Genomic DNA, 23,449 nt, shown 5'->3' with positions numbered 1-23,449 from the left:
CTCACACTAGGATTTTGCTTTGTGCTTTAAAAGAGGTAAGAAAGTTAGGACATGATAACTTTCACTATAAAGGTGCATGGTTCTTTGTTGAGTGCACAACCACCAGCATTATATCAGGACTCAGAGGAAGAAACAGCTGCTAGGACATGAGCTGTGCCACCTTCCTTGGCAGTGGTCACAAAAACCCTTTGCTACTGCCCTGGTGATCACTACACTTTATTCAGCATAAATACTACGCAAACTCTGGCTACAAGTCAGATGGAGATTAGAAGCATTCAGCTTCTTACTGACTTTTTTCAAACACAGGCAGATATTCAATGCGGTTTGCGAGTGGTGACAGCGAGCAGGTCTTCCTGCTCGCTGTCACCACTCACCCTGACAGCATTCAACACAGCCTCCGCATCCGCCAATTCCCCCTCACTCCGTTTTTGGAGCGAGGGAGAATTAGCGGATGCGGCTCCAGAAGCAGCGAGACCCGCGGCTAAAAACTGCGAGTTTTCTGCAGCAGCCGCGGGTCTCGCTGTTTTGGGGAATTCTCGCCGTCCTGTGACGGCGAGGATTTCCCCAGAACGTTGAATAGAGCGAGCGGCCGGCGCGGGGGTTAAACAGCGAGGATCGCTGGTTTTCAGCAATCCTCGCTGTTTAACCCCCTCGCCGGCCGCTCGCTGCAGCATTGAATACCCCTCACTGCCTGTAACATAGCAGTTAGGATGTGATTCAGTGGCGTAACTACATTTTGGGTGCCCCCCCACCGTTAAAGGGAGGGCGCCCAGCCACTCACCCGCCCCCCGCACCAACCCCCGCAAACCCCCCCAGTCTTACCTAGGTTCAGTACGTGCTGGTCCCGGTTCCCTTCTTCTGCTATGAGGACCACCACAAAATGTCCGCCCCCATACAGCAGACAGTTTCAGAGAACTGTCTGCTAAATGGAGGCGGACATTTTGTGGTGGTCCTCATAGCAGAAGAAGGGAGCCGGGACCAGCGCGTACTGAACACAGGTAAAGACTGGTGATGGGGGGGTTTGCGGGGGTTGGTGCGGCGGGGTGTAACTATAGCACTGCAGCCCCCGGCGCCCGCACATGCATAGCGCCGCCCCCCCCCCTCCCCCCGCGCGGTCACGGGGGCTGCGGTGCTATAGTTACGCCACTGATGTGATTGGCTGGATGTTTATCTCTCTTTATCACCCTTGCATTTATCTCTTGTTAAGGCTTAATACATCTGCTCCGTGTATGTATGTGTCAGGGTTGCCGACTCTCCTGGAATGTCCGTGAGACTCCCGGAATTCTGGGATATCTCATGGACTCCCGGAAGAGGGTCCCTTTCTCCCGCAGCTCTGCTTCGTGTCTCCGCAATGGCTACTGCACAGATATTATTGATGACGCCACCGTCATCGCCGTTATCTAGCGCATGCGCAGTAGCCATCGCGGAAGTGAAGCTGAGCTGCGGGAGTCCACTTCGGAGCAGTGTGCGTGTGTAAGTATGGCAGTGCACTCTTTTTCTTTACAGCTGCACACAACCAGCAGAGCCCGCACACCTCCAGCACTAAGCCCACGCTACCCGGGGACCTTAAATTCACAGCCCCTCAGGCAGTCACCACCTCACCTTCCGAGCACTGCCCCTTCTCGTTCACTGTATACAAATTTAGACTGTCAGCTGCACATTTTAGGAACGATCTCCCCCAGCAGAGACCGACCTGAGGCAGTGAGTCACCTCACCTTCCGAGCGCTGCCCTGGTCATCATTCAGCCAGGCTTCCCATCCACTGGGCATTCCTAACCCGTAGATTGTTTGTCAGTGTAGGAGTTGGCTTTTGTGTAATCTGTTAAATGTTACATGTACCTCAATAATGATAGCAGTTTTTAGCACGCCAAGCGGGAAATATGTTGTCCTGCTTCGTGCATTTATAACAATTATCATAAAACTTGCTTAAAGTGCAAAAGAATATATATAACTGTATGATAATGGTTATAAATGCACAAAGCAGGACAACATATTTCTATAAACTGCTCATAATTGCTGACAAACTGGCGAAGCAAGGCCCTCCCCCTGGCTTTTAATTTTCTCCCTGAAAGGATTTTTCAAAAGTAGGCAACCCTGATGTATGTATGTATGTATGTATGTATGTATGTATGTATGAATGTATGAGTTTGAAAGCATTAATATACAAAAATACATGTACACTTGATTAAGATAAATTATATTCTTGTAGAAGTGTATACTCAATGTGCTTGTAATATTTACAGTATATTTTGCACTGTTACATCACACTTAAGTCATTTTGTGTTTGATGATAAATATTTAACGTATTAATTAAGGACTGAGAAACAAAGAAAAAAAATAGTGCTGGCCTTGGATTAGCAGCTTGCACAATAAAGGGACTAGTTGGGGGCCTATGCATACATTTTGCAGTGTCCAGCATACTAAAGGGGGTATTCAATCCGTCCCGACAGCCGTGACCCTGACCCATTTTCGTTTTGCTCGACAGCATATCGCCAGGCGGGATTCAATATTAAAAATACACAAAACATCTACAATGTCTAATAAATGCACCAGAAGTCTAAAAACTTACCAAGTTCACTTCAATAGTTTTCTCCCAGTCTTTTTCATTATTTACTCCAGCATTGTTCACTAGTATGTCCAACCTTCCGAAATGTCGCACTGTCTTTTGAAATGCATCTAAATTCAAAAGAAAAAAAAAAATGTTCCCCTTTGATTGGCAGGTGGCTTACATATAATTTTTGGAATGGTGTAAATGACATGCAAATATACATCTACTGTAACTTTACTTTACTTAAATTTACTACAGGGTTGCCGACTTTAAGATTCTCCTCTCCGGGAGAAGCCCGGAGAGGAGAGTTTCAGCAGCCGCTCAAGGGGCGGGGCTTACGAGTGACATCACTGAGCCCCGCCCCCATGTTGTTAAAGCAGCGAATTCACGGATCTCCGTGCAGGGCTAAAATGACGCGATTTTGCCGTTTTAGCTCCGCCCCCTCCTCTGAGACCCGAGGATTGCGGCATTTTAATGCCGCGATCCGGGGGTCCCCCCTGAATCCGGGAGGGTTGCCCACCCTTCCGGGGGCCGGGAGGGGGTACCCGATTTTCGGGAGACTCCCGGAAATTCCGGGAGGGTCGGCAACCCTGATTTACTAAGATGGGACTTCTATTTCACATGGTATATTGCTATGGGCAACCAATCAGAATCTTATTTATTTAGCACCTTCTATAAGATAGTAGACAGTAGCCGATTGGTTGCCCGTAGCAACATCCTATGTTAGTAAATTTAGTATATTTCCCCCTTTAATGCTTGAAGTGTGTGCATCTTGTCAGTCAGTGTCTCATTTGGGGTTAGAAGCAAAGTGCGGCTATGGGATGCAAATTTGCACCAGAAAGTATGGTGTTTAGATACAAGTGATGCCAAAGTAGGGATGGCCATCGACCATCAATGATTAGAAATCAATGGTTTATGGCCGATGTCGAATAGTTTTGCCATTGATGGGGAGAACCAGATGGTTTTCCACAATCGATGTCAAGCTTAAATGAATAGTTTCGTTTTTGCTTTTTCCTTAAGGTGCCGGCACACGGAGCATAGCTCCACCCCCGGCACCCGTGAAGCCCCACCCCCGCATTTTGATTAGCCCACAGACCAATCAATAAAAAAAAAAAATGGATGACCACTTATATGTAAAAACATCAATGGTCATCCATTGAATATTTCTACACTATCGATGGCCAGTTGCACTTTTGCCATCGATGGCAATGATGGCCAAAGCAAATCTGTTTTGTTATGCCTGCATGAAGAATATTGCCTGTTATGCACATAGGAGTGTTTTACTAATAAAATAAATCATACCCCAAGTACATTTTGAGTAAAACATTAAAAAAAAATAAAAAGTTCTTGACAGTTTGGGATATATTACTATTTTTAGTTTTTATCAGATGAGAAAAATCTGTTGAGCACTTCATCTCTAGTAGGAAATGCATTTGTGCTCTACTGAATGCACTCTTATATCATTATATCATACTGTATGTAGGGATATAACAAACAGAACTTTCCCTCTAACCAAAAGTTGAACTTGATGGACAGAAGTCTTTTTTCAGACTAAACTACTATGTAACATTCTGCTTGTACCAAAATAATCTTTCATTTAGATTGATCTCTCAAAGAGCCACAGTGTTCTGACACTACCAGGCACATGGTCACACAATGCAGGTGTATGCAGTCAGCATATTGATAGTCATAATATCAATATGCAGTAGATCAACACCAGAACGCTGGCACCAGGATACCAACACAGTTAAAATACAGCGTAAAGATTTTTAATGGTAATATAACTATAAACATGCATGGCCACTGTATGTCTTATGGGGCCTACACACGTAGCGCAATCCCCGGGCATTTTCTAAGCGATCTCACTAGGTCACATAGTGATGCGTGGCCCCACACGTCACTATTGCCCCGGGTCACTGGGGTCAGGGCCCGTGTTCTCACGGAGAACTCACTATTCTATTTAAATGTTCTTTCTGCCTCCATGAGCTCTGTAATCTCCGCTCTCTGCCTCTCATCTTACAGACTCTTCTACCTATGATAGCCACACCCTTGGTATTCTTCACTCCAGACTTTGATTTGTTTGATTTAACACTCCTTACCCTATCTGATTGCATTGGACATAACATATTTACCAAGCATGGAGGCAGTAAAGACGTGGCACTGCCCTTTTAAATATTGGACACAATCAGAAACACTGACACTTTGTAAATGAACCCTTTTTGGTCACTATTACATTTCCAGTTTGAAATGCTGTTTATAAAACATCAAAATGACACAACTGATGTCTGTGCCATCCTCCCTCCCCAGACGCATTTGTACCTTTCAGTTGTTCTTGGTCTGTGACATCACATTGGATAAACAAGGTCCTGTGACTTCCAAATTGCTCATCAAGAGAGGCTTTGCACTGCTCACCCGCTATGCAATTTTGGTCCACCATTGCCAGCTGTAGAAGAAAAAAAAAAAAAGTCAAAAACATAATTCGGTACATCTGTCCTCAACAATGGTTAAATTCTGTCCTCCACATTTCCAATCCTCTTCAGTCAGGATTTCTCTTGAAGACACTAAAATACCATATACATTTATGCGGATTAGAGCTAGGCAAACATGATTTACTGTCCCAGAGGAAGCAAAAGAGTTTAGCACTGAATAAGCCATGCATGGGTCTCTGCAGATGGCTAGAAGTCAGCAAAAACACCCTGAAAAATCGGTCTGTGCATTGGAAAAGACGGATTCAACAATTTTAAGTGGAGTCAGTGGGTTTCCGGGGAAAGATAGATAAGAGATAGATATTTTATTTGACCAGCCTAAAATTTTGTTTTTCTTCTATTTGGAAGCAGGCAGAATGGTCTATTATTTTAGAAGATTTGTCATTGCTGAGCCAAGCGTTTTCCTGCTGTGTGAAGCAACGACTGGAATCGTTCCCTTCTCATTCCTAATACAAACTGCTATAAACATTTGTTTCTGATTTGAATGTACTATAAAAGACTTTTGCATCTTGAAAACTAAATTTAAATTCCTTTACTTTCCTGCCAATAAAAACATTTTGCCTGAGACAGCCGTCTCAAAACAGGGCTCCCAAAATTTGGAAAGGGACAAAAACGGTCGGTCATACAAGGTTCTGTAGTTGAATCTGTTTGATTTAAACAATTTGACTGAATGTCTTTGGCCATCCTGGGTTTGTGAGCAAATTATTGTCATTTTCTTCCATACAGTACCAGATTTTTAGTTCAACCAACTAGTTGGATGGTTAGAGGACAGTTGGTCTAGTGTATGGCCAGCATAATTTAAATGTTTTGATCTTTATTTAACAGCATCATATTGTCAGAGGCAAGATCATAAAGTTTATTTTGTTGGGAAAGGGGATTTTTGGAAAGCAAGAGAGTCAGTAATGTGTTTCTTAGGATCCACATGTATTATAATAACGTGATAGAGATATCATAAAAATGATCAGTGTGGAGGTGCTCCCTTGAGATTAAGCTATCAATGAGAGAGAAAGAGGAAAAACTCTTTTTGTTGGGGCACTCTTTTATTGGCTCATAGTAAAATAAGTTTGTTAAGTGTCTTGTTCTGTGTGTGTCTTTATATGTGTGAGTTTATACAAACTTATTTTACTAGGAGTCAATAAAAGTTAAGTTTTATTAAAAATTACTAGGGGAATCATCCATCCCAATTGCACTGAAACTAGCATAATAATCATGAGTTAGATTCCAGGACTTATACAACCCTATAACACACAAATGCTAATACAGCAAAGTGTTAATATAAGAGTGCCCCAACAAAAATATTCTTTCCTCTGTTTCTCTCTCAATATCATAAAGTTGTTAGCAATAACATCCTACACAGACCAGCATAAATAACTACAGCTGCGGTTTATAGAAAGTTTGCTCACTTGCAACAAATTACGTTTGGCTTGGTACATTTGGGCAAATGTATGAAGGTGCGTTATGGGGGAGAAGGGGTATCAGCTTCTCCCCCATGTATGAAGGAGCCGGTGAGCGCTAAATAACAGGGGCTCTATGTGCCCCTGTCCATATCAGCATTGCTATCTAAATGATAGCAGGCCGATGCGCAGGACGAATGTAGGGTGGCAAAGCCCTCTCTCAACAGCAGGGTCAATGCTGTACCTACTGCTTGCTCTGGGCTGTGCTGGAGATCTCGCGTGCATGACCAGTAGAGCTGGCAGGGGGGGGGGGTGGACAGTGTGTCCTGGGGGAAGCCAGGGCAGATGTCGCCAACATCCGCCCTAATGCATTTTGTATTAAGCTTCCTTAGAGGACAATGCCTGCTCCTGCTGCGCCAGGGCTTGGTGGCATCTGCTCCTGCTGTGCTTGGCTTCCCCACCTGCATCTGTTCTTGGGTGCTATTTCCACTGACTGTAAGTGTCGGGGGTTCGTGATACTCAACAGTGCCCCGGATGGTGGTGGGAGATTGCCTGGCTTTACAACATTGAATCTTGTGGTATCCAGCCCATAGTGTTTTTAATTCTGGTACGAGCACAGATTGGCTATACCCATGTACATTATGCAGGTTTTTATTATATACTGTTTATACACTATGGAGCGCTCCCCCTGTTCTCTATTTTAACATTATTAGTAAGCCTGCTCGAAGCAAAAGCTTTGAAAGCTAGTCTACTACCTTCTATGTTTGTGCATGTGTGATAAAGAGATTAAGTTTCACTCTGCTAGCAGATGGCAGTGTTTCGGGGACTAATGGACACAAATGTATTTATTTATATACCTTTATTTATTTATATACCTCCAAGTCTGTCTGTTGTTACCCAGTTTGTTTGATCACGGTCTACAATTGTAAAGCGCAACGGAATCTGCTGCGCTATATAAGGAACTGTAAATAAATAACGGATACTCAACCTGTATGTAAGCGAAACGGAATATGCTGCGCTATATAAGAAACTAAATTAAAAAATATATACACACACACACAATATGGATAAAAGTATTTGGCCACACATTTTAATTATTGAATTCTGGTGTTTCAATCACAACCATTGCCACAGGTGTATAAAATCAACACCTAGCCATACAGTCTCCATTTGCAGACATTTGTGACACAACATGTGTCGTTCTAAAGAGCTCAATGACTTTAAGCATGGTAATGTGATAGGATGCCACCTTTGCAATAAGATATATTGTGAAATTCCATCCCTGCTGGATATTCCATGGTCAACTGTAGAGGATGTTATTGCCAGTGGAAGCATTTAATAACACCAACTCAGCCACGAAGCGGAAACCATGTAAAATCCTTGAGTGGGGTGAACGACTGCTTAAGCGCATGGTTTGTAAATAAAATCAACACTAAGCTGATTCCATAGCTAAAGGGTTCAGAAATTCCACTGGTATTAATGTAAGCATCAAAACTGTAACGGAAGCCTAATGGTATGGGTTTCCACAGCGGAGCAGCTGCACGCAAGCCGCACATCAAATTCAAAGCTAAGCAGCAGATGGAGTGGTGTAAAGCACATGGTCATTAGACTGTTGATAAGTGGAGTGACAAAGTACACTTCTCGGTTTGGCAGTCAGATGGGCGAGTCTAAGTTTGGCAGATGCTGAGTGAATGTTACTTGGATGACTGAATTATGCCAACTGCAAAGTTTGGTGGTGGAGATATAATGGTATGGGGCTGTTTTTCAGGGTTTGTGCTAGTCCCCTTATCTCCAGTGATGGGAAATCTTAATGCTTCAGCATACAAAAGGCATTTTAAACAATGCTATGCTACCAACTTTATGGCAACAGTTTGGGAAAGGCCCTTTTCTATTCCAATATGACTGTGCCCCAGTGACCTAAACCCCCATTGAGCACCTTTGGGATGAACTGGAACAGCGATTGTGAGCAGGGCCGGATTTGTCACTAGGCCCTTGAGTTACAGGCCTAGGGGCGGCACCTGTTATGGGCGGCAGCTGGTATTCCCTCACCTTTACCCTTTAAAGTTTTTTTATTTTTTCTTCAATTTAGTGCTGCGGCAGTGCAGTCTCGGGCTCCCTCCTTCAGCACCGCAGATGCAGTCCCTCTCACCAGCCTATGCTCCACTCACTGGGGCTGGTGAGAGAAAGACCCCCAGCAGACGGGGGCAGTATATTGAGTCTCCCGCAACCCCCCCTCCCCTCCAGCACTGCCCCAGTCCCATGCTCACCCTGCTGCAGGGCAGTGCCCAGCGGCACCTCCTCAGTCTCGCTCTCCCTCCTCCAGCTGAAGTCACGCCCCCCCCGCCGGCGCTGGTGAGAGGGAGCTACCGTCCCATTGTACTCCAGCGTCATCACTTCAGCACTGTACTCCCCCGCCAGCACTGCTGAGAGGGAGAAAAGCTGAGCTTCCGGAGCCAGTGAAGGAGCGGGCGACCCTGTGCTGCCATGGCTTTCAGGTACATGTAGTATCACCAATACAGAAGGGGAAGAGTGGGGAGGAACAGTGCAGCCTGTACTGAAGGGGGAAGGGGGGGGGGGGGTAGTGGTGAACATATGTAATATGTTTTCCAAACACCTGCACACTCTTTCACCTTTCTGTCTCCCCAGCCCTCTTCTCTATTTCTCTCCTCTCTTCTGTGCTTTCTCCACCTGCCCTACCTCTCTCTTCTCTTGTCTCCTCTCTTTCCCTCTATCTACCCCCATCCCCCCTCACGCCTAATAAGGGGGGGGCAAATAAGTTGTGCATAGAGGCGGCTTGAATCCCTAAATCCACCCCTGATTTTGAGCCAGGCCTTCTTGTCCAATGTCACTGCCTGATCTCATAAATGCTCTACAGAATGGACACAAATTCCTGCTGACTCTAAAAACTTGTGGTCAGCCTTCCAAGAAGAGTGATATCTGTTATAGTTTGACTGTTCCAAAATCCCTGACCTTGTGCAAGTGTACCTAGAAGAACTGATGCTAAATTGAAGGCAAAGGGTGATCACAAAAAAATATTGATTTGATTTACATTTATATTCTGGTCACTCATTTAGCATTTTGTTAATCAAAAAAAATAATAATATAAATATCTATCTAGCTATCTATCTATCTATCTATCTATCTATCTATCTACTCCTATTTTATATGTATACTTCTTTGGAGCAAAGATAAACCTCATAATCAAACAGGATTTGTACCAAGCACAACTTGAGGCCCTAATATGTTTTGTTCTATTTTGTTGCATGGACACAGACTGTTTATTTCTGATCTGTCTGTTTGGCATTGTATGATGAGAAGGGATGGAGGGTGGGGGCTTCGCGCTTGGAAACCCTCCACTAACACCTGCATTCCCTTATAAATATTGACTCAGGAATGTATTATAACACATGAGTACACATATTTCTAATAAAATAACTGGTGCTGCAAGCAGGACGCCTGAGCGATGCTGTAAATATTCATATTATGTGACTACAATTTTTTACACAGATCTTTTATCAGAAAAAAAAATTGATACAAATATGCAGAAATTTATTTTCTCAAAAAACATTACAAGAATTGCAATATTTTACCAGAGCTAACCAGTGTGAATGAGGAGTAACATCCACACAATTATTGTGATTTATTTATGGAGGAGGAATCTAGCTTCTGGGTTTTAAGAATTGTATTTCTAATTTATCAAGGAGACTCCGATTTAGGGGGATATTCAATGTTGCCTTTTGACAGCATTGAAGGCGGAGTTCGACAACACAGATTCAACTTTAAAACAAGTGTGATCTTTATCGGAAACGGACACAGATTGTTGAGTTCACGGCCATTTCTCGACAATCCGCGTCCGTTCTCACATACATGCCCACTTTTCACCACTTGACAGACAGAACACTAAATTCTGTCTGTCGAGTTGTAGGCGAGCTGACCGAAAACATCTCGTGATTCCGACTGTTGTAACGTCCCTACAGTCGGAATCTCACATTTAATATCCCGCTTAAAAGATAAAGCAAATCTGTCTATTGCTTGATTTAGAGATGGATGCAAACCTGATTTTTGTGCAGGGGAGTGTCAGACTACATGCAACCAAGTCGCACTGCGTATGTGCTACAACAGTCTTGCAATGACGATCACAGGGGGGATTCATTTACAAAGTTATTCAGGGACCATTTGGGGCAGTTACAGGGAGAGACACCAAAAAAGGGGCATATGTCAGTCTACGGCTGCAATTTTGTAAGTAGCTGCAATGGACCTAGCTTACTTCCTGTAGCCAAGCTGCATGACCATACGGCTGACTGACATGTGGGTCGTACTGTGTCTTTGTAAGCAGCTACTAAGATTTGCAAATGTGCCATGGGGCGTCTCAATACAAATCTGCACTGCAATGTTCATATTACTGTCTGAGCTGATGCTCTAGCACAACCACATTCTGAGAGATGCTCTATAGCACAGATGCTTTATTTGCCTAGATCAGGATCCCACTTGTTGAGAGGTCAAAGTATGTCACTGTCAGGGTTCTGGATTTGGAAATACCTAAATGGGTGTTGGATGCATACTTGTTGGGAGTGCTGGAGTGTAGAAAACGAGGTGGCCGGATATAGCTCTTACTCAGAAATAGGTTAATTCTAGGAGAAGACTGGGGGCAGTAGGACCAGACTGAAATTGATTACGGATACTGAATTGGAAAGGGCAATTGGTATGAATTCCAGGATTGATCTGGTAATGCTTCAGGTGCAAGACTGGAACCAGCTGATGGTACTGACAAAGCTGGAACTAGTAATACTTCAGGTGTTATAGTCTGAACCCTTAGTTACACTGAAACCTGCAGTGCTGTTGAGATGGCGAAGCATGAAAGCACTGATTGGAAAGTTTACGCTGGCTGGGTGTAATAGTTCCAAAGGTACAGAGAACTGGAGACTGGAACACAGGTGGCTACTAAGAATAAGCAGGAATCAGAGGAACACCAGAGAATAGGGCAGAGAACAAGGGTGAAATTTAATAGGACGAGAGAATCAGAAAGTGAGAGATTTGGTAAATCTCCAGTTTTTTTAAAGCGGCAATCATTTACACTTCAGAATTAAATTGGTTCTGCAGTGTAAATGATTGCCACTTAAAAAAACCTGGAGATTTCTTACCAAATCTCTCACATTCTGAATCGCTCATCCCATTAAATTTCCCCAGAGAGTCTGATCCCCAGCCTAGAGACGTGGCAGGTAGAGTTCAGTTGGAGCCTCTGCGGCAACCTTTATATCTTGTGCTGCACTGGGATTTGTAGAGGAAATCCCCTGCATAAAAACTTGACTCTCATTGCTGGTGGTCAGTGACCTGATCCATCATGGCGGTACCCAGCATCCACAGCAGATGGGACTGTCGCGGGAACCTTGATCACCCTGTGTGGCATGGTACAAGAATCCCGCAGTAATTTAGCCGAGACTTCTCCATGGGGACCATAACCTCTGATAGGATAGAGCAACAAGGTGCAGCGGTGAGTACTGCTGGCCAAATCCTACAACAAGTAGTACATCTTTACCTTCCAAATGAGGAATGGAAGATCTGCAAGATCGGGTCCAAGTTCTCCAAGTAGGGTGAGACCAAGTTGTTTTTCAGACTAGTATCCAAAATGGCCCTGTTATTTTCTGAGAATTCCAGATGAGGAGTGTCATGTCTTCGGCATCATGTCTTGGTTGGGGGGGGGGGGAGACCTCCATGTAGTGGTCATCCATAATACCCTCAGACAATTGTTAGTAAATTTGCCCCATAGGGCAGCAACACAAGTGCATTCTGGGTATAAGGAACGGAAGCTAATTTTAACAAAAAAAAACCTGATAAAAAAAGCAGTCTGCATGTGTTTCTACTCCTTGTGACATCACTGCTGGCCAGTTTAGACTTCTGTTATTGCAAAATTACAGTGCAAGCATCTTCGGAACTTGGCATTTATATTTGTGCAGCAAAACATTAGCATTCATCTGTAAACTGCTGCAGCTTGATCCTCTCATGTGCTCATTCGTGTTTGTTTGCCTGTACGTTCCTTATACATCCTGCTTGTTGTATAATTTGCTTATCCTGTGTAATTTATTCAGATTGTAATTGCATATTTTCTTGACTGTTGACTCAGTTTAACCACCATAAATAAACCATTCTTCAGACTGTTAAATCTACAGTACTTTGGCTTATTTGAATGTAGGAAATGTTTAGCTGCATGTCAGACAACACAATGGCCAGAGGGTCCGTATAGTGAATACAGTGTGGAGACTGCTTCAAAATGGGTGGTTCTAGGAGGCTAAACATGTAAACTGATTAAGCAATCTCCAAAAATAAGGTAGTAGCCAGGAGACCTTTTCTTAAAAAAAAAAAAAAAAAAAAAGAAAAGGAAAATGGTCTGTGATATTCATGGAAATAATCACTGGGAAACAGATAAAAAAGTCTGGGACAATTACCAGGGAACAATCTTTTTAACTTTAAAGATGAAAGAGGTAAGGAATGGTGCATAAACTCTTCGTGCAAATGAACTGGACATTTGCCAAACATGGTAAGGCTTATGCGAAGATCAAAGTAAAATTACAATGTAAAGTACGGTATGCCTAATTATCCTCTTCCCCTACCATTCTTCTAGTAGCCACAGTGAAGGGGATTTAAGTTTCTAAACTGAATCAACTTTATAGCCCAATTTACATTACTGAATATTTTTTCCTTTGCTTGAATCCCATGTTCTACAATGTTTGCACGGTTTCTGCTTATTACGTGTATTTTGTAAAGCGCTATGGAACCCCTGTCGCATGATATAAAAGGTTAATAAGATTACTAAAGGGTAATTATGATGCATCTGTTTGGTGGCAAGAATACATAACCCCACACACATTAGACAACTAGGGGCACCAGTGCTGCTGCTCAAACTAGATGGTATGTATACACTGAACGATATTGGTTACGGATATCACTCAGTGACGTCACCCGCGTCCGCTGAAAGTGTATAGGCAAAAACGACCTGTATGTTCAACCGATGGGGGGAGGGTTTGTTAACAATGCAAAGGACCATGTACCATTAACTATATTGAGAGTATAGTACACACTAGACTTATTTTTTTTAGTGTGTATGGGCGATACATTTAAGTAGAAGGGGTCTACCGACGGATTGCGTACTGTACTGGTCAAGTGGCTGCTGGACTATATACTCTACAAAATAAATGTAATCTATTTTTGATAAAAAGGCATATGACCTAAAAAATGATGAACCTTCTAGTTCTTTCCTGCAGTCAAACCCATAGAAATACCATACAATATATCTGACAGACAGTGGTATTAATCCCTACTTCCACAACATTCGTTGTTCAGCCTGAACCACGCCAGTATCTCTCAACACACTCACATCCAATTAACCACTCCCGCGTTCTTATATTTCATGCTCCTTTTCTCAGCCCAAGAATCAGGACAGTCACAACAAAATAGAGACTGTTGAAAATGTTGATCTTAAGCATTTGACGTGTTTGCGTTCCACCCCTGAGAAAGCAACAATAAAAAATAGTTTCTAGTGTTTCATACTATCGCATGTGAAAGGACTGATGTATTGCATGCAATCCTCCTGTCTGGCTCAGGGGGAGGAGTCGGATGGCCCATACACTGCTGCGATACATCGCAGTATTGTATGGCCACCTTTACATTGATATTATTTTTGTTTGTATTTTGTCCCATTTCTTTAAATGTTTGTGTATTTCCTCTTCAATATCAGATTCTCACAATAATTTCTGGCAGCAGGTCGAAACATCTACATTGGACATGATTGGGAATGGCACCTTGCCCAAAGTATGGTGAGCAAAGCGGTATACTAATTTGGAGTCCACGTGATGAAATGTACAAACTGACACAAAAGAATAAAAAATACATGTTGACCTGTTCATGTGTCGACTATTTCCATGTCAACCCTTTTTGTTTTTGTCAACCATTTTCTATGTCAATCTTGTGCATGTCTAACTTTTTTCAAGTAAATTGAGCAACCTTCCTTTGCTTGTATCCTTTGGGTGGCTTCTCATGACAGCTCTTGTGCCATCATGGTATCCAGTGGCGGTTTTTACCTATGGGCTGCAGCCCCCCAGGTAAAATCCACCACTGTTGTGAAGCCAGATGCAGTCTGTGAGACTGCACTGGCTTTACTGTGATTGGCAGTAACTTTCTATTGGAAGTCTAACCTGCCAGTCACCAAGGCAGTCCCATTGGAAGGTGTTCCCTCCCTCCAGGACGCCTTGCTGCGGGATGCCGTGCAAAATTGGCAATTGCGCATTCACAGTACATATATCGGTACTGCGCATGCGCTGGCCTTGGTGCCTGTTATTTATATTGTACAGGCGCCGGGACCAAGATTACGTCTATGGGCTGTTGCCGAAGCAGCCCATAGAAGCTGGCCGCATGCGCAGTACATATGTTTGTACTGCACAGTCCCGGCGCCTGTCATCGTAGGACTGGCGCCGGGGACCGGGATGAGAGAGGCGGCGGCGACAGGGGGTGCCTGTATCACGGTGCCCCATGGCGACTGCGGCCAGAGGCAGCCCCCTTCCCAAAGAAGGTAAGAGCCGCCACTGATGGTATCCCCAAGTCTTCGGGTAAGCTACATGTACAGTAGGTCTTGCTCTTCTTTTCAAATAGTATGGGCAACGTATTGTTGGTATGTGTCTGATTACAGTTTGGATCATCCAGGCAGGCATGGAGATGGTCACAGGTGTAGGGGAGCATATACAGAACATGCCACAGAAAAGTAAGATGACGATGTAGGAGATGTAGGGAAACAGGAGCAAGCATGTCCGAGTGGACATGATGAAGCACACAAAAGACACAGAAAGGAGGTTTCTAAGCAATACCTCTAGTACTATGTACTATGATCATAGGATCATTCAACGCTATAAGGCAGGGTTTCTTAAACTGGGTCTTCAGAACCCCAAACAGGTCACATTTTCCAAGTCACCTAACAGGTGCATAGTGAATTTACTTGTGATTCTCTGTACGGAAACTTGGAAAACATGAACTGTTTGGGGTCCAGAGAACAGAGTTTGGGAACCTAAGCATTAGGGGTTGCGAGCAGCATCACAGATGTTACTACATACATTACTGCACGGAGGAGCTCATAACACAATAGGTAAGGAGAGTTGAGATCTCTATGTACTACACAGATAACGTTTATTTTCTTCAAGTCACATATTAAGCTTTCTATATGCTGAATGGCCATTTCACCATTACTGTTTGGCTGATCCTACCAATGGATGAACCCTTGGAGAGCTCTAGTCCCAGCATGGCAAGCTTCAGTCTGTATTGCTGCACACAGTGTACAGGCATATGACGGTGACTCATTACTGGCAATGCTAGGCTTCCAGAGATGAACCTCTTGCAGAAGCACAGGAGGTTTACCAGGGTAGACCCAAAAGATGCTTCCCAAACGGTGTCCTTATGCTGGGAACACACCAGGACGACAAGGGTCCGATCCCATCGATCTAGATCCAATTCCGACCGATTGGATGTAGATTGTGTGGTGATTGGGACCTGTTCTGTCCTGTTCTGATCCGATCCCGATCTGACCCCTCGGGTCGGTCGTTATTCAGATCCTACCTGCAGCAGGTAGGATCTGGAAACGACCATACACCCGGGTGTGGGTCACCATCGGATCGGGACCCGCTCATAGTGCACATCGTGAGCGGGTCGGACGAGACAATGATGATTTTTGGTCTGGGACCAAATCAAATTATTTATGGTAAGTGACATGCAACACCACTGCTAATGGCTGCCAATCATAAAACACCTGGATGACTGAAGCATACAGTAATTGTACACTACCACATAAATGAAACTATATATGACAAGGCACAATTTGTTTACTTTTATATGGTTGTTTTTACTGATCTCATGTGAGTGTGTTTAATAAAGGTTATTCCTTTTAAGAAGCAATATTGCACCATATGGCAGTACGGATGGTGTATTGGTTAGCATTACTGCCTCACAGCACTGAGGTCATGGGTTCAATACCCACCATGGCTCTAACTGTGCGGAGTTTGTATATTCTCCCCGTGTTTGCGTGGGTTTCCTCCCACAATCCAAAAATATACAGGTAGGCTAATTGGCTCCAAACAAAAATTAACCCTAGAATGTCTGTGCGCGTGTACATGTGGTAGGGAATATAGATTGTAAATTCCACTGGGGCAGGGAGTGATGTGAGTGTTCAACTATGCTCTGTAAAGCGCTGCGGAATATATATGCGCTATAAAAGAAACTGTTAATAAATATGCTTTTTAATCGAGTCCCTGGGAAATGATTTGGGGGAGACCTTGCTGGAAGATAGAAAAAGTCTATTCTTGATATGCGCATTTAATCTACTCAAATGTGAGTGAATGGATTAACAATAAATGTATCCATAATTCAGATGCTGCTGCATTATGGTCTATTTGGGTTTGAGTTTCTTTTAGATTAGAAGAAATATCAACATATGAATTATATTAGTATTTACTGTGTAAGTGTGAATATATTTTCTTGTGTTAACTCGCCAGTGGGTATACAAAAAAATTCCTAGTTACTATGTTACAGGCTGTGTTTGAAAAGTGGCAGTTAGAACTGGTTGATTTGTACTTTATCACACTCCACTTTATCACATCTGCAGCATAGTTTACAGTCTTTATCAAATTGTATTGATTGTTTTTTACTTAATCAAAGGGTTATCCATGTAGGTTATGATACTTTCATAGAATCGTTCTGATTTAATAGTACAAAATGTCTTTTATTGCTCTTCGAAATATGTTAAAATTGTTTAACACCTACATTAACTCTATTAAATGGGTAGAGTCATACAGTAAATTAAGACTCGGAGGGCCACAGACAGCACTAGGCCCACCAGTTAATCAATGCCCTAAGAGTAGTTTATTCCATGGTGACTGAGAAACCACAGTAGCATAGATACTCGAAGCCTGGCCCTTCTGTCAAGTGTTCACCTGGGGCAACAACATCCTGCATTCCACAGACAGCTGACAGAAGGTCTCACTCTGGGGCATAGTCAGTACTTTACATTCACAAAAGGAAATATACCATAGCTCTTTTATAGCATAACGATTCTTTCCTTTTAAGATATATTATTTTGGCAGTATTGCATCCCAATGTTGTGTATTACTGTATATGCTTTAATACAGAGAAGCAGATTTATGTGATCAAACAAAGAGTTAGAAAACATTTGTTATGGGATTACGGATTCTGGTGTCACTCATCACTGTAGTAATGACAGTTCCCAGTATATGGAGATTAGAGGTACAGTAAGGTCTCTATATGGGACAGATAAAAGCATGCCGTTCAGAGCCGGCCCTAGCCTAAATGACGCCCTAGGCAAGATTTTGGCTGGTGCCCCCTAGCACCGCCACTAGTTCCACCTCTGACCCTGCTCCCCTTTCCCAGTACCATCAACCCTCATCATAGCAGTCATCATTTTGGTGGTCCTACCCGCATTATTTTAAATAGAAACAGTGCACACATTCGGTGCTCAGCGCAAGCAGGGGTGTGTTCTTGCTGGGAAGGGGCATGGCCACCCAATAGTACCCCCAATTAAAATTATGCCACACAGTGCAACTTTATTCACATTATATCATGTGATGGTGTCCTTTATTCACGTTACATCACACAGTAGTACCACTTTACCTTATATACATTACTCCTCACATTATTCACATTATACCCTTTGAAAAAAATCCTGAGAAAAATCAGTGTGTGCTGGGCAGAGGAGAAGAGCTGCAGCTGCTGCTGTCACTTAAGGGGAGGGGGCCCGGGGACCCCACTGGGCCCTTCCATCAGACTTTGGCCTGGGTAATTTGTACCCCCTACCCCTTTCTCTCGGCACCCCTAAAATACTACACAGTAATGCCCCTTACACATGACACACATTATTAATGTCCTTATAACCATAATACCCCTTACACATTATGCCAACCTTTATTAATGCCCTTCATACACATGACACATAATGCACATTACACATGTTGCACATTACTAATGCCCTTATACACATGACACACATAATGCCTGTTACACATATGTCGCACATTATTAATGCCCTTATACACATGACACACATAATGCCTGTTACACATATGTCGTACATTATTAATGCATTTATACATGACACACATATGCCGAACACTATTGCACAACCAACCCACCCGCAGACAGCACTCGCACAGCCGCTAACACTGTGACCTCTGCCTCTGCTTGGATACAGATGTTTCCTCATACATCTTGCCTCACTAGGCCATGCAGCTCCTTGACAGTTCTGCTAAGGTTGGGTGTATTTTTTGCTGAAAATTCGTTTTCTTTGCATTGTTATGACCAGCACACACAAGGAGCTTCCGATGATTAAAATGATATGCAGCATGCCTATATTCTGTGTGCGACTGTGGCTGTACCTGCATACGGAATGCTATGTTACAGTGATTTCCATGAATACAATATTTCATATGCAGATACAGCCTCACTCACACACAGAATATAGGCATGCTGCATATCATTTTAATCAGCAGAAGCTGCTGATGCCCCCGGCATTCCAAATGCCCTAGGCAATTGCCTAGTTTGCCTATGTCTAAGGCCGGCTCTGATGCCGCTACTATACAAGCACTGCCTGTAACATAACAGTTAGGAGCTGACTGGCCGGTACTTTATCTCTCAACACTTCATCTCTCTGTAAATGCTTAGTACATATCCCCCTATTTGTGAGTTTGTGTATGTATATATCTTTGTGTGTATGCATATATGTATGCGTTTACTTCTAGCATAAGCAGAACCATGTCACATGCAGGAATTCTCAAACTTACCGCAGCTCCTTTCTGCAGAAGTTCCTCCACCATGGCTCTTCCAATGCCTTGTGCAGCTCCGGTGACCAGTGCCACCTTCCCATTGGCGTACATAATTGGTGCCCCGTGTGTGCCTGCCGATGCCTTACAGATGCGGTGACTGACTGTGTCCGAGTGTGTGGCTGCTGGCAGCTGTGGCGGCAGAGTGTAGCTGTACTGTCACCTCCTCCCAGGCTGCTGCATGTGTGTGATAATGATAAGGCGACTCCCGCTCTGTCTCTCTTGCCCGGAGCCCTGTGCTGTGCGAGCTCTTATCTGTGTGCTGCGTGCAGTGGGCGGGGCCCGCTGCTGGCTGCGGGGATTACTATAGGTAACCTGGCTGCTCCAGAGTTCCTGCCTCACCTGCCTCTCGCTCTAGGGTGTCGGCTGTGATAACAAATGACAGCGGGAGGTGTCTAATCACCAGCCCTGTGTGACTGAAGGCAGTATATTATCTATTATTCATTACTTCTCTGTTTGGGAACTTATTAGTTTTCTACCATTTCTTCACTTCCCCTAACACTATTGCTTTGTCTGGCTTTTGTTCCCTGTGTTTTCCTCTCAGGCTCTCACCACAATGGTGACAAGCTGACAACCAAAACTCCTAATTAGTCCAAGGTTTCGATCCTTAATAGTGCTAGAAAAAGCAACAGGAGTTATAAACAGTTCACACAGTACAGTAGTACTAAAGGCTTAGCATTTATATTACATTGGGGCAGATGTACTAAGCTTGGTGAAGAGGTAAAGTAGAAGGTGAAAATGCACCAGCCAATCGGCTATGTTTGAAAAATTACAGTTAGGAGTTGATTGGCTGGTGGGTTATCACCTACTTTATCTCTTCACCAGGCTTAATAAATTTGCCCCAATGTAACTGAATAGTCATCGATTTGCTGTAAAGCCGCTGCATTGCTGTCAGGTAACAGAGACATGCTGACATATTTCTGTCATCAATACCTAGTTGGTCTTTTGTTTACATGCTGAAAAAAGTAAAACCAGCAAATAAACAAGCTGAGACTTCCTCATGTATATGCTATACAGCCATTGTAAACTGATAAAGAACTATTCATGGTGCCTTAAAAACAACTTTGAACCTTTGCAACAACTTTACATTCCATTGTGCACTTTTATGTTCAAGTTATTTATAATATAATGAAAGAGTCAGAGTTGGACAGTAGTATAATAGAAAAGTTGCAGTCAATGGTTCGGTGTACCGACTCCACACCCTTAAGGGCAGTGCTGGAATACCGAATAGGCAGAATAAGCACTGCCCAGGGTTCCTGCACCTTTTAGGGACCCTGCGACAGCAGATCAAAATAATATTGATTTGATCTTGAAATAACATTACAATTAAGCTTTCTTAAATTGTTTCCAACAGATAGAAAAATAAATAAATCAATAAATAACTAAATCAACCGAAAAGTTACATTAAAGACTCTGAAAATATTGTATTAATGTAAGTACCCAACTTAAAGTACATAAACCATAGCTAGAGGCAATACCAAATTTTGACCCTTTTCACAATGAGGCGCGCAATTTCACCCCTGCCACAAGTGTAAAGATGCAGTGAAAGGCTGTGCGGGAGTGACATTTTAAGTGACACTTTAATTTAAGAGAGCATACCCATTCTGGGGAGCTGACGCGTGCACAGCAAAAATGGTCTGCATTGAATGTTGAACGATGTTAATGTTCTTATTTTAAAGTGGTTTACTAGCTGTTGAGCCTGAAAGGTTTTAAGGGAAGGAAACATAATGCCATAGCTTACTGCAGTTTTTTATTTGGCACACATACAGTATAATCCAAATGGAGAAGATGGTTGGTGCCTAATTCAAAGTCATGCATATCTAACAAACTTAGATAAAGAGTAGATGCAGAGAGTGCAGAAGAATATTTAAGGGTAGTAGTCCCCACATCTGGCAAATTTACTTGACAGGGCCGGTGCAAGCTACCAGAGCGCCCTAGGCAGGGGGGGGGGGGGGGGGGGCCCTGGTGCTTACCCACCCCATGGGGGGGACTTTGCGATGCGGCGGCTGCACAGGGGGGGGGGTGTGATGCAGTGAGGCCGCGGTCACTCCACAGGGGTGGTGGGGGGTATTGCCTGGTGCGATGCGCCGCGGCGGGGGTGGGGCAATGCGGCGGCGGCCCTCATCCAGTGAAATGGCAGTTTACACGTCTTACCACTGATGTGTTGTGTTGCTGTGTGTATAACCTGTACAGCGGAAGCTTGGGTGCTGCATTCTGTACGAGTCGGACTGATGCCAATGTCCTGGCACAAAGCAGGGGAATGAGATGCTCAGCTGGGGGAGATGCTGGGGTCAGCCTGCGCCAGCTGTCCATCTGCAGGGGCTGCCGAGTTGCTCGGGGGGGAGAGGAGTGACAGCCACTCACCTACATTGTGGGGGGTCCCTGCTCCCAACTACCGGCCCTGATAATAGGGTAGGTGGGGTTCCTCTTTTACACCTCCTCACACACTGATATAACTTCCGATAAGTGGGTTGCTAGCTATGCTGTCTCTGTTTACACTGTTTTTCAATGACTGAGCATATTTTAAATCCCCTCTGGTTTTCAGCCTTAACTATAATGGGGTTCATTTATTAAAGCTTCTAAAAATAAAAAAAAGTGATGTTGCTTATAGCAACCAACCAGACACTAAGCTTCAAAGTATTAAAATGGAGAGTGATAAATAGCCAGCCAATCAGCTCCTACCTACCATGTCACAGACTGTGTTTGAAAAATGTCAGGTAGAAGCTGATTGGCTGGCTGTTTATCACTCTCCATTTTATCACTTTTGAAGCTTAGTGCATCTGGACCTCTGTCTATTTTTTCTGTATTGCACCTAAGAGAATGATTGACATAATCTGACGGGTTGCTATGGGCTACAGTACATGACTATTTTTAATTCTTAGAAGATTTAATAAATATACCCCAAAGAGTAACAGCGGAACCTTGGAAACAAAGCGTCCTCAGCACTCAATTAATCATTTTTCCTAGATGGTAGTACAGCTTTAAGGATATTGCTTTGTTTGCTTGTCGGCTAACTGGTTACATAATATCTATCCGAAGAAACATTAGTGAGTAATAAAAAAAAACAGCATTAAGTGATATTATTACATGCGTGGAGTTACAGGTAGACTCACGTTGTGTGTTACAAACTAGGTGTTTTACTGTTCTGATACTGTAAACAATGATTGTTGTTCTCATTTGCAAAAAAAAAGGACTTTACAGGAGCACACAGAGATCCTTCTGTTGTGTCATTAGAATTGTATTTGCATAAGTCACTCCACCGGCATAATGTAAATGGTGACTACTGTTTATTTCCTGAACCTCCGGGCACTCATTTTTTGACACAGAAGAAAAATAAGATATGTGCTGCATTCCCTCTGACTTACTGATTGCAGTTGATTTAATTGCTGCTAATTTAAATCAAGATCATTTTTATTAAGAACATATGTTCCTTTATTGAAGCTTGTCATACTTGTTATTCAAGAATCGTGTTCTGTGCATGTCTCAGCCAAGAAATAAGTATAAATGCTAAATATTAAGGTGAATATTGCACCTTTGTTTTAAAACAAACAAGAGGTGTTATGAACTATGGTCATCTTCTGAAGGTGTAATAAAGAAAGTTAATGTCTTTATAGTGACCTCATCACTGGTATATGGTATACGTGATTCAGTTACTGTACACATGGCATGAGGTACAGGACATTCTTTGACACCTAGCCTTGTGATATCACAGGACATTCAGGCAACCTGGGATTCTGCAGCCATTGTGTCATTGGATTCTCAACTAAATGTCATGTACAGTATATTATGTCAGAATATATTGTAGTACAGGTTTAGTATCTCTTATTCGAAATACTCGGGAGCATGAGCATTTTGGATATGGGATTTTTTTTGGGATTTTTGTCTTTTTTTTTTCACACTTACCTGGTCCCCTGGTGTTGCTCGATGGTCCCTCAGCGTTCACGGTGGCCTTCAGGATCATCTTCAGCTGCATCTCCGGTCCCAGGGGTGCATTGCGCAAGTGAATTTGAGAAATGCACCCCTGGGACCGGAGATGCCACTGAAGATGATCCTGAAGGCCACTGTGAACGCTGAGGGGGGCATCCTCGCGGCTGGGCCGTCAATCTGTGAATGCACAGAGGGACCTCCGGGGCTCAGCACCAGAAATCCAGGGACA

At 43.4% G+C, this 23,449-nt stretch overlaps 1 protein-coding gene across 1 annotated transcript in view; it reads right to left on the bottom strand.

Moving 5' to 3' along the window:
- HPGD (15-hydroxyprostaglandin dehydrogenase) overlaps positions 1-19,530 on the bottom strand; it is a 49,473-nt gene extending 29,943 nt beyond the window's left edge. The window contains exons 1-3 of the mRNA XM_083170828.1: positions 19,255-19,530; positions 4,867-4,990; positions 2,569-2,675 (exon numbers count right to left, since the gene is read on the bottom strand). Coding sequence (XP_083026954.1) covers positions 2,569-2,675; positions 4,867-4,990; positions 19,255-19,347 — 324 coding nt within the window. The 5' untranslated portion in view covers positions 19,348-19,530. The remainder of the gene's footprint in view (positions 1-2,568; positions 2,676-4,866; positions 4,991-19,254) is intronic.
- Positions 19,531-23,449: the final 3,919 nt, after the last annotated feature.

Source organism: Crinia signifera, chromosome 1, assembly GCF_055691185.1.
Source record: "Crinia signifera chromosome 1, ASM5569118v1, whole genome shotgun sequence".
Lineage (NCBI taxonomy): Eukaryota > Metazoa > Chordata > Amphibia > Anura > Myobatrachidae > Crinia > Crinia signifera.
This window is presented reverse-complemented; position numbering and strand designations above follow the sequence as displayed.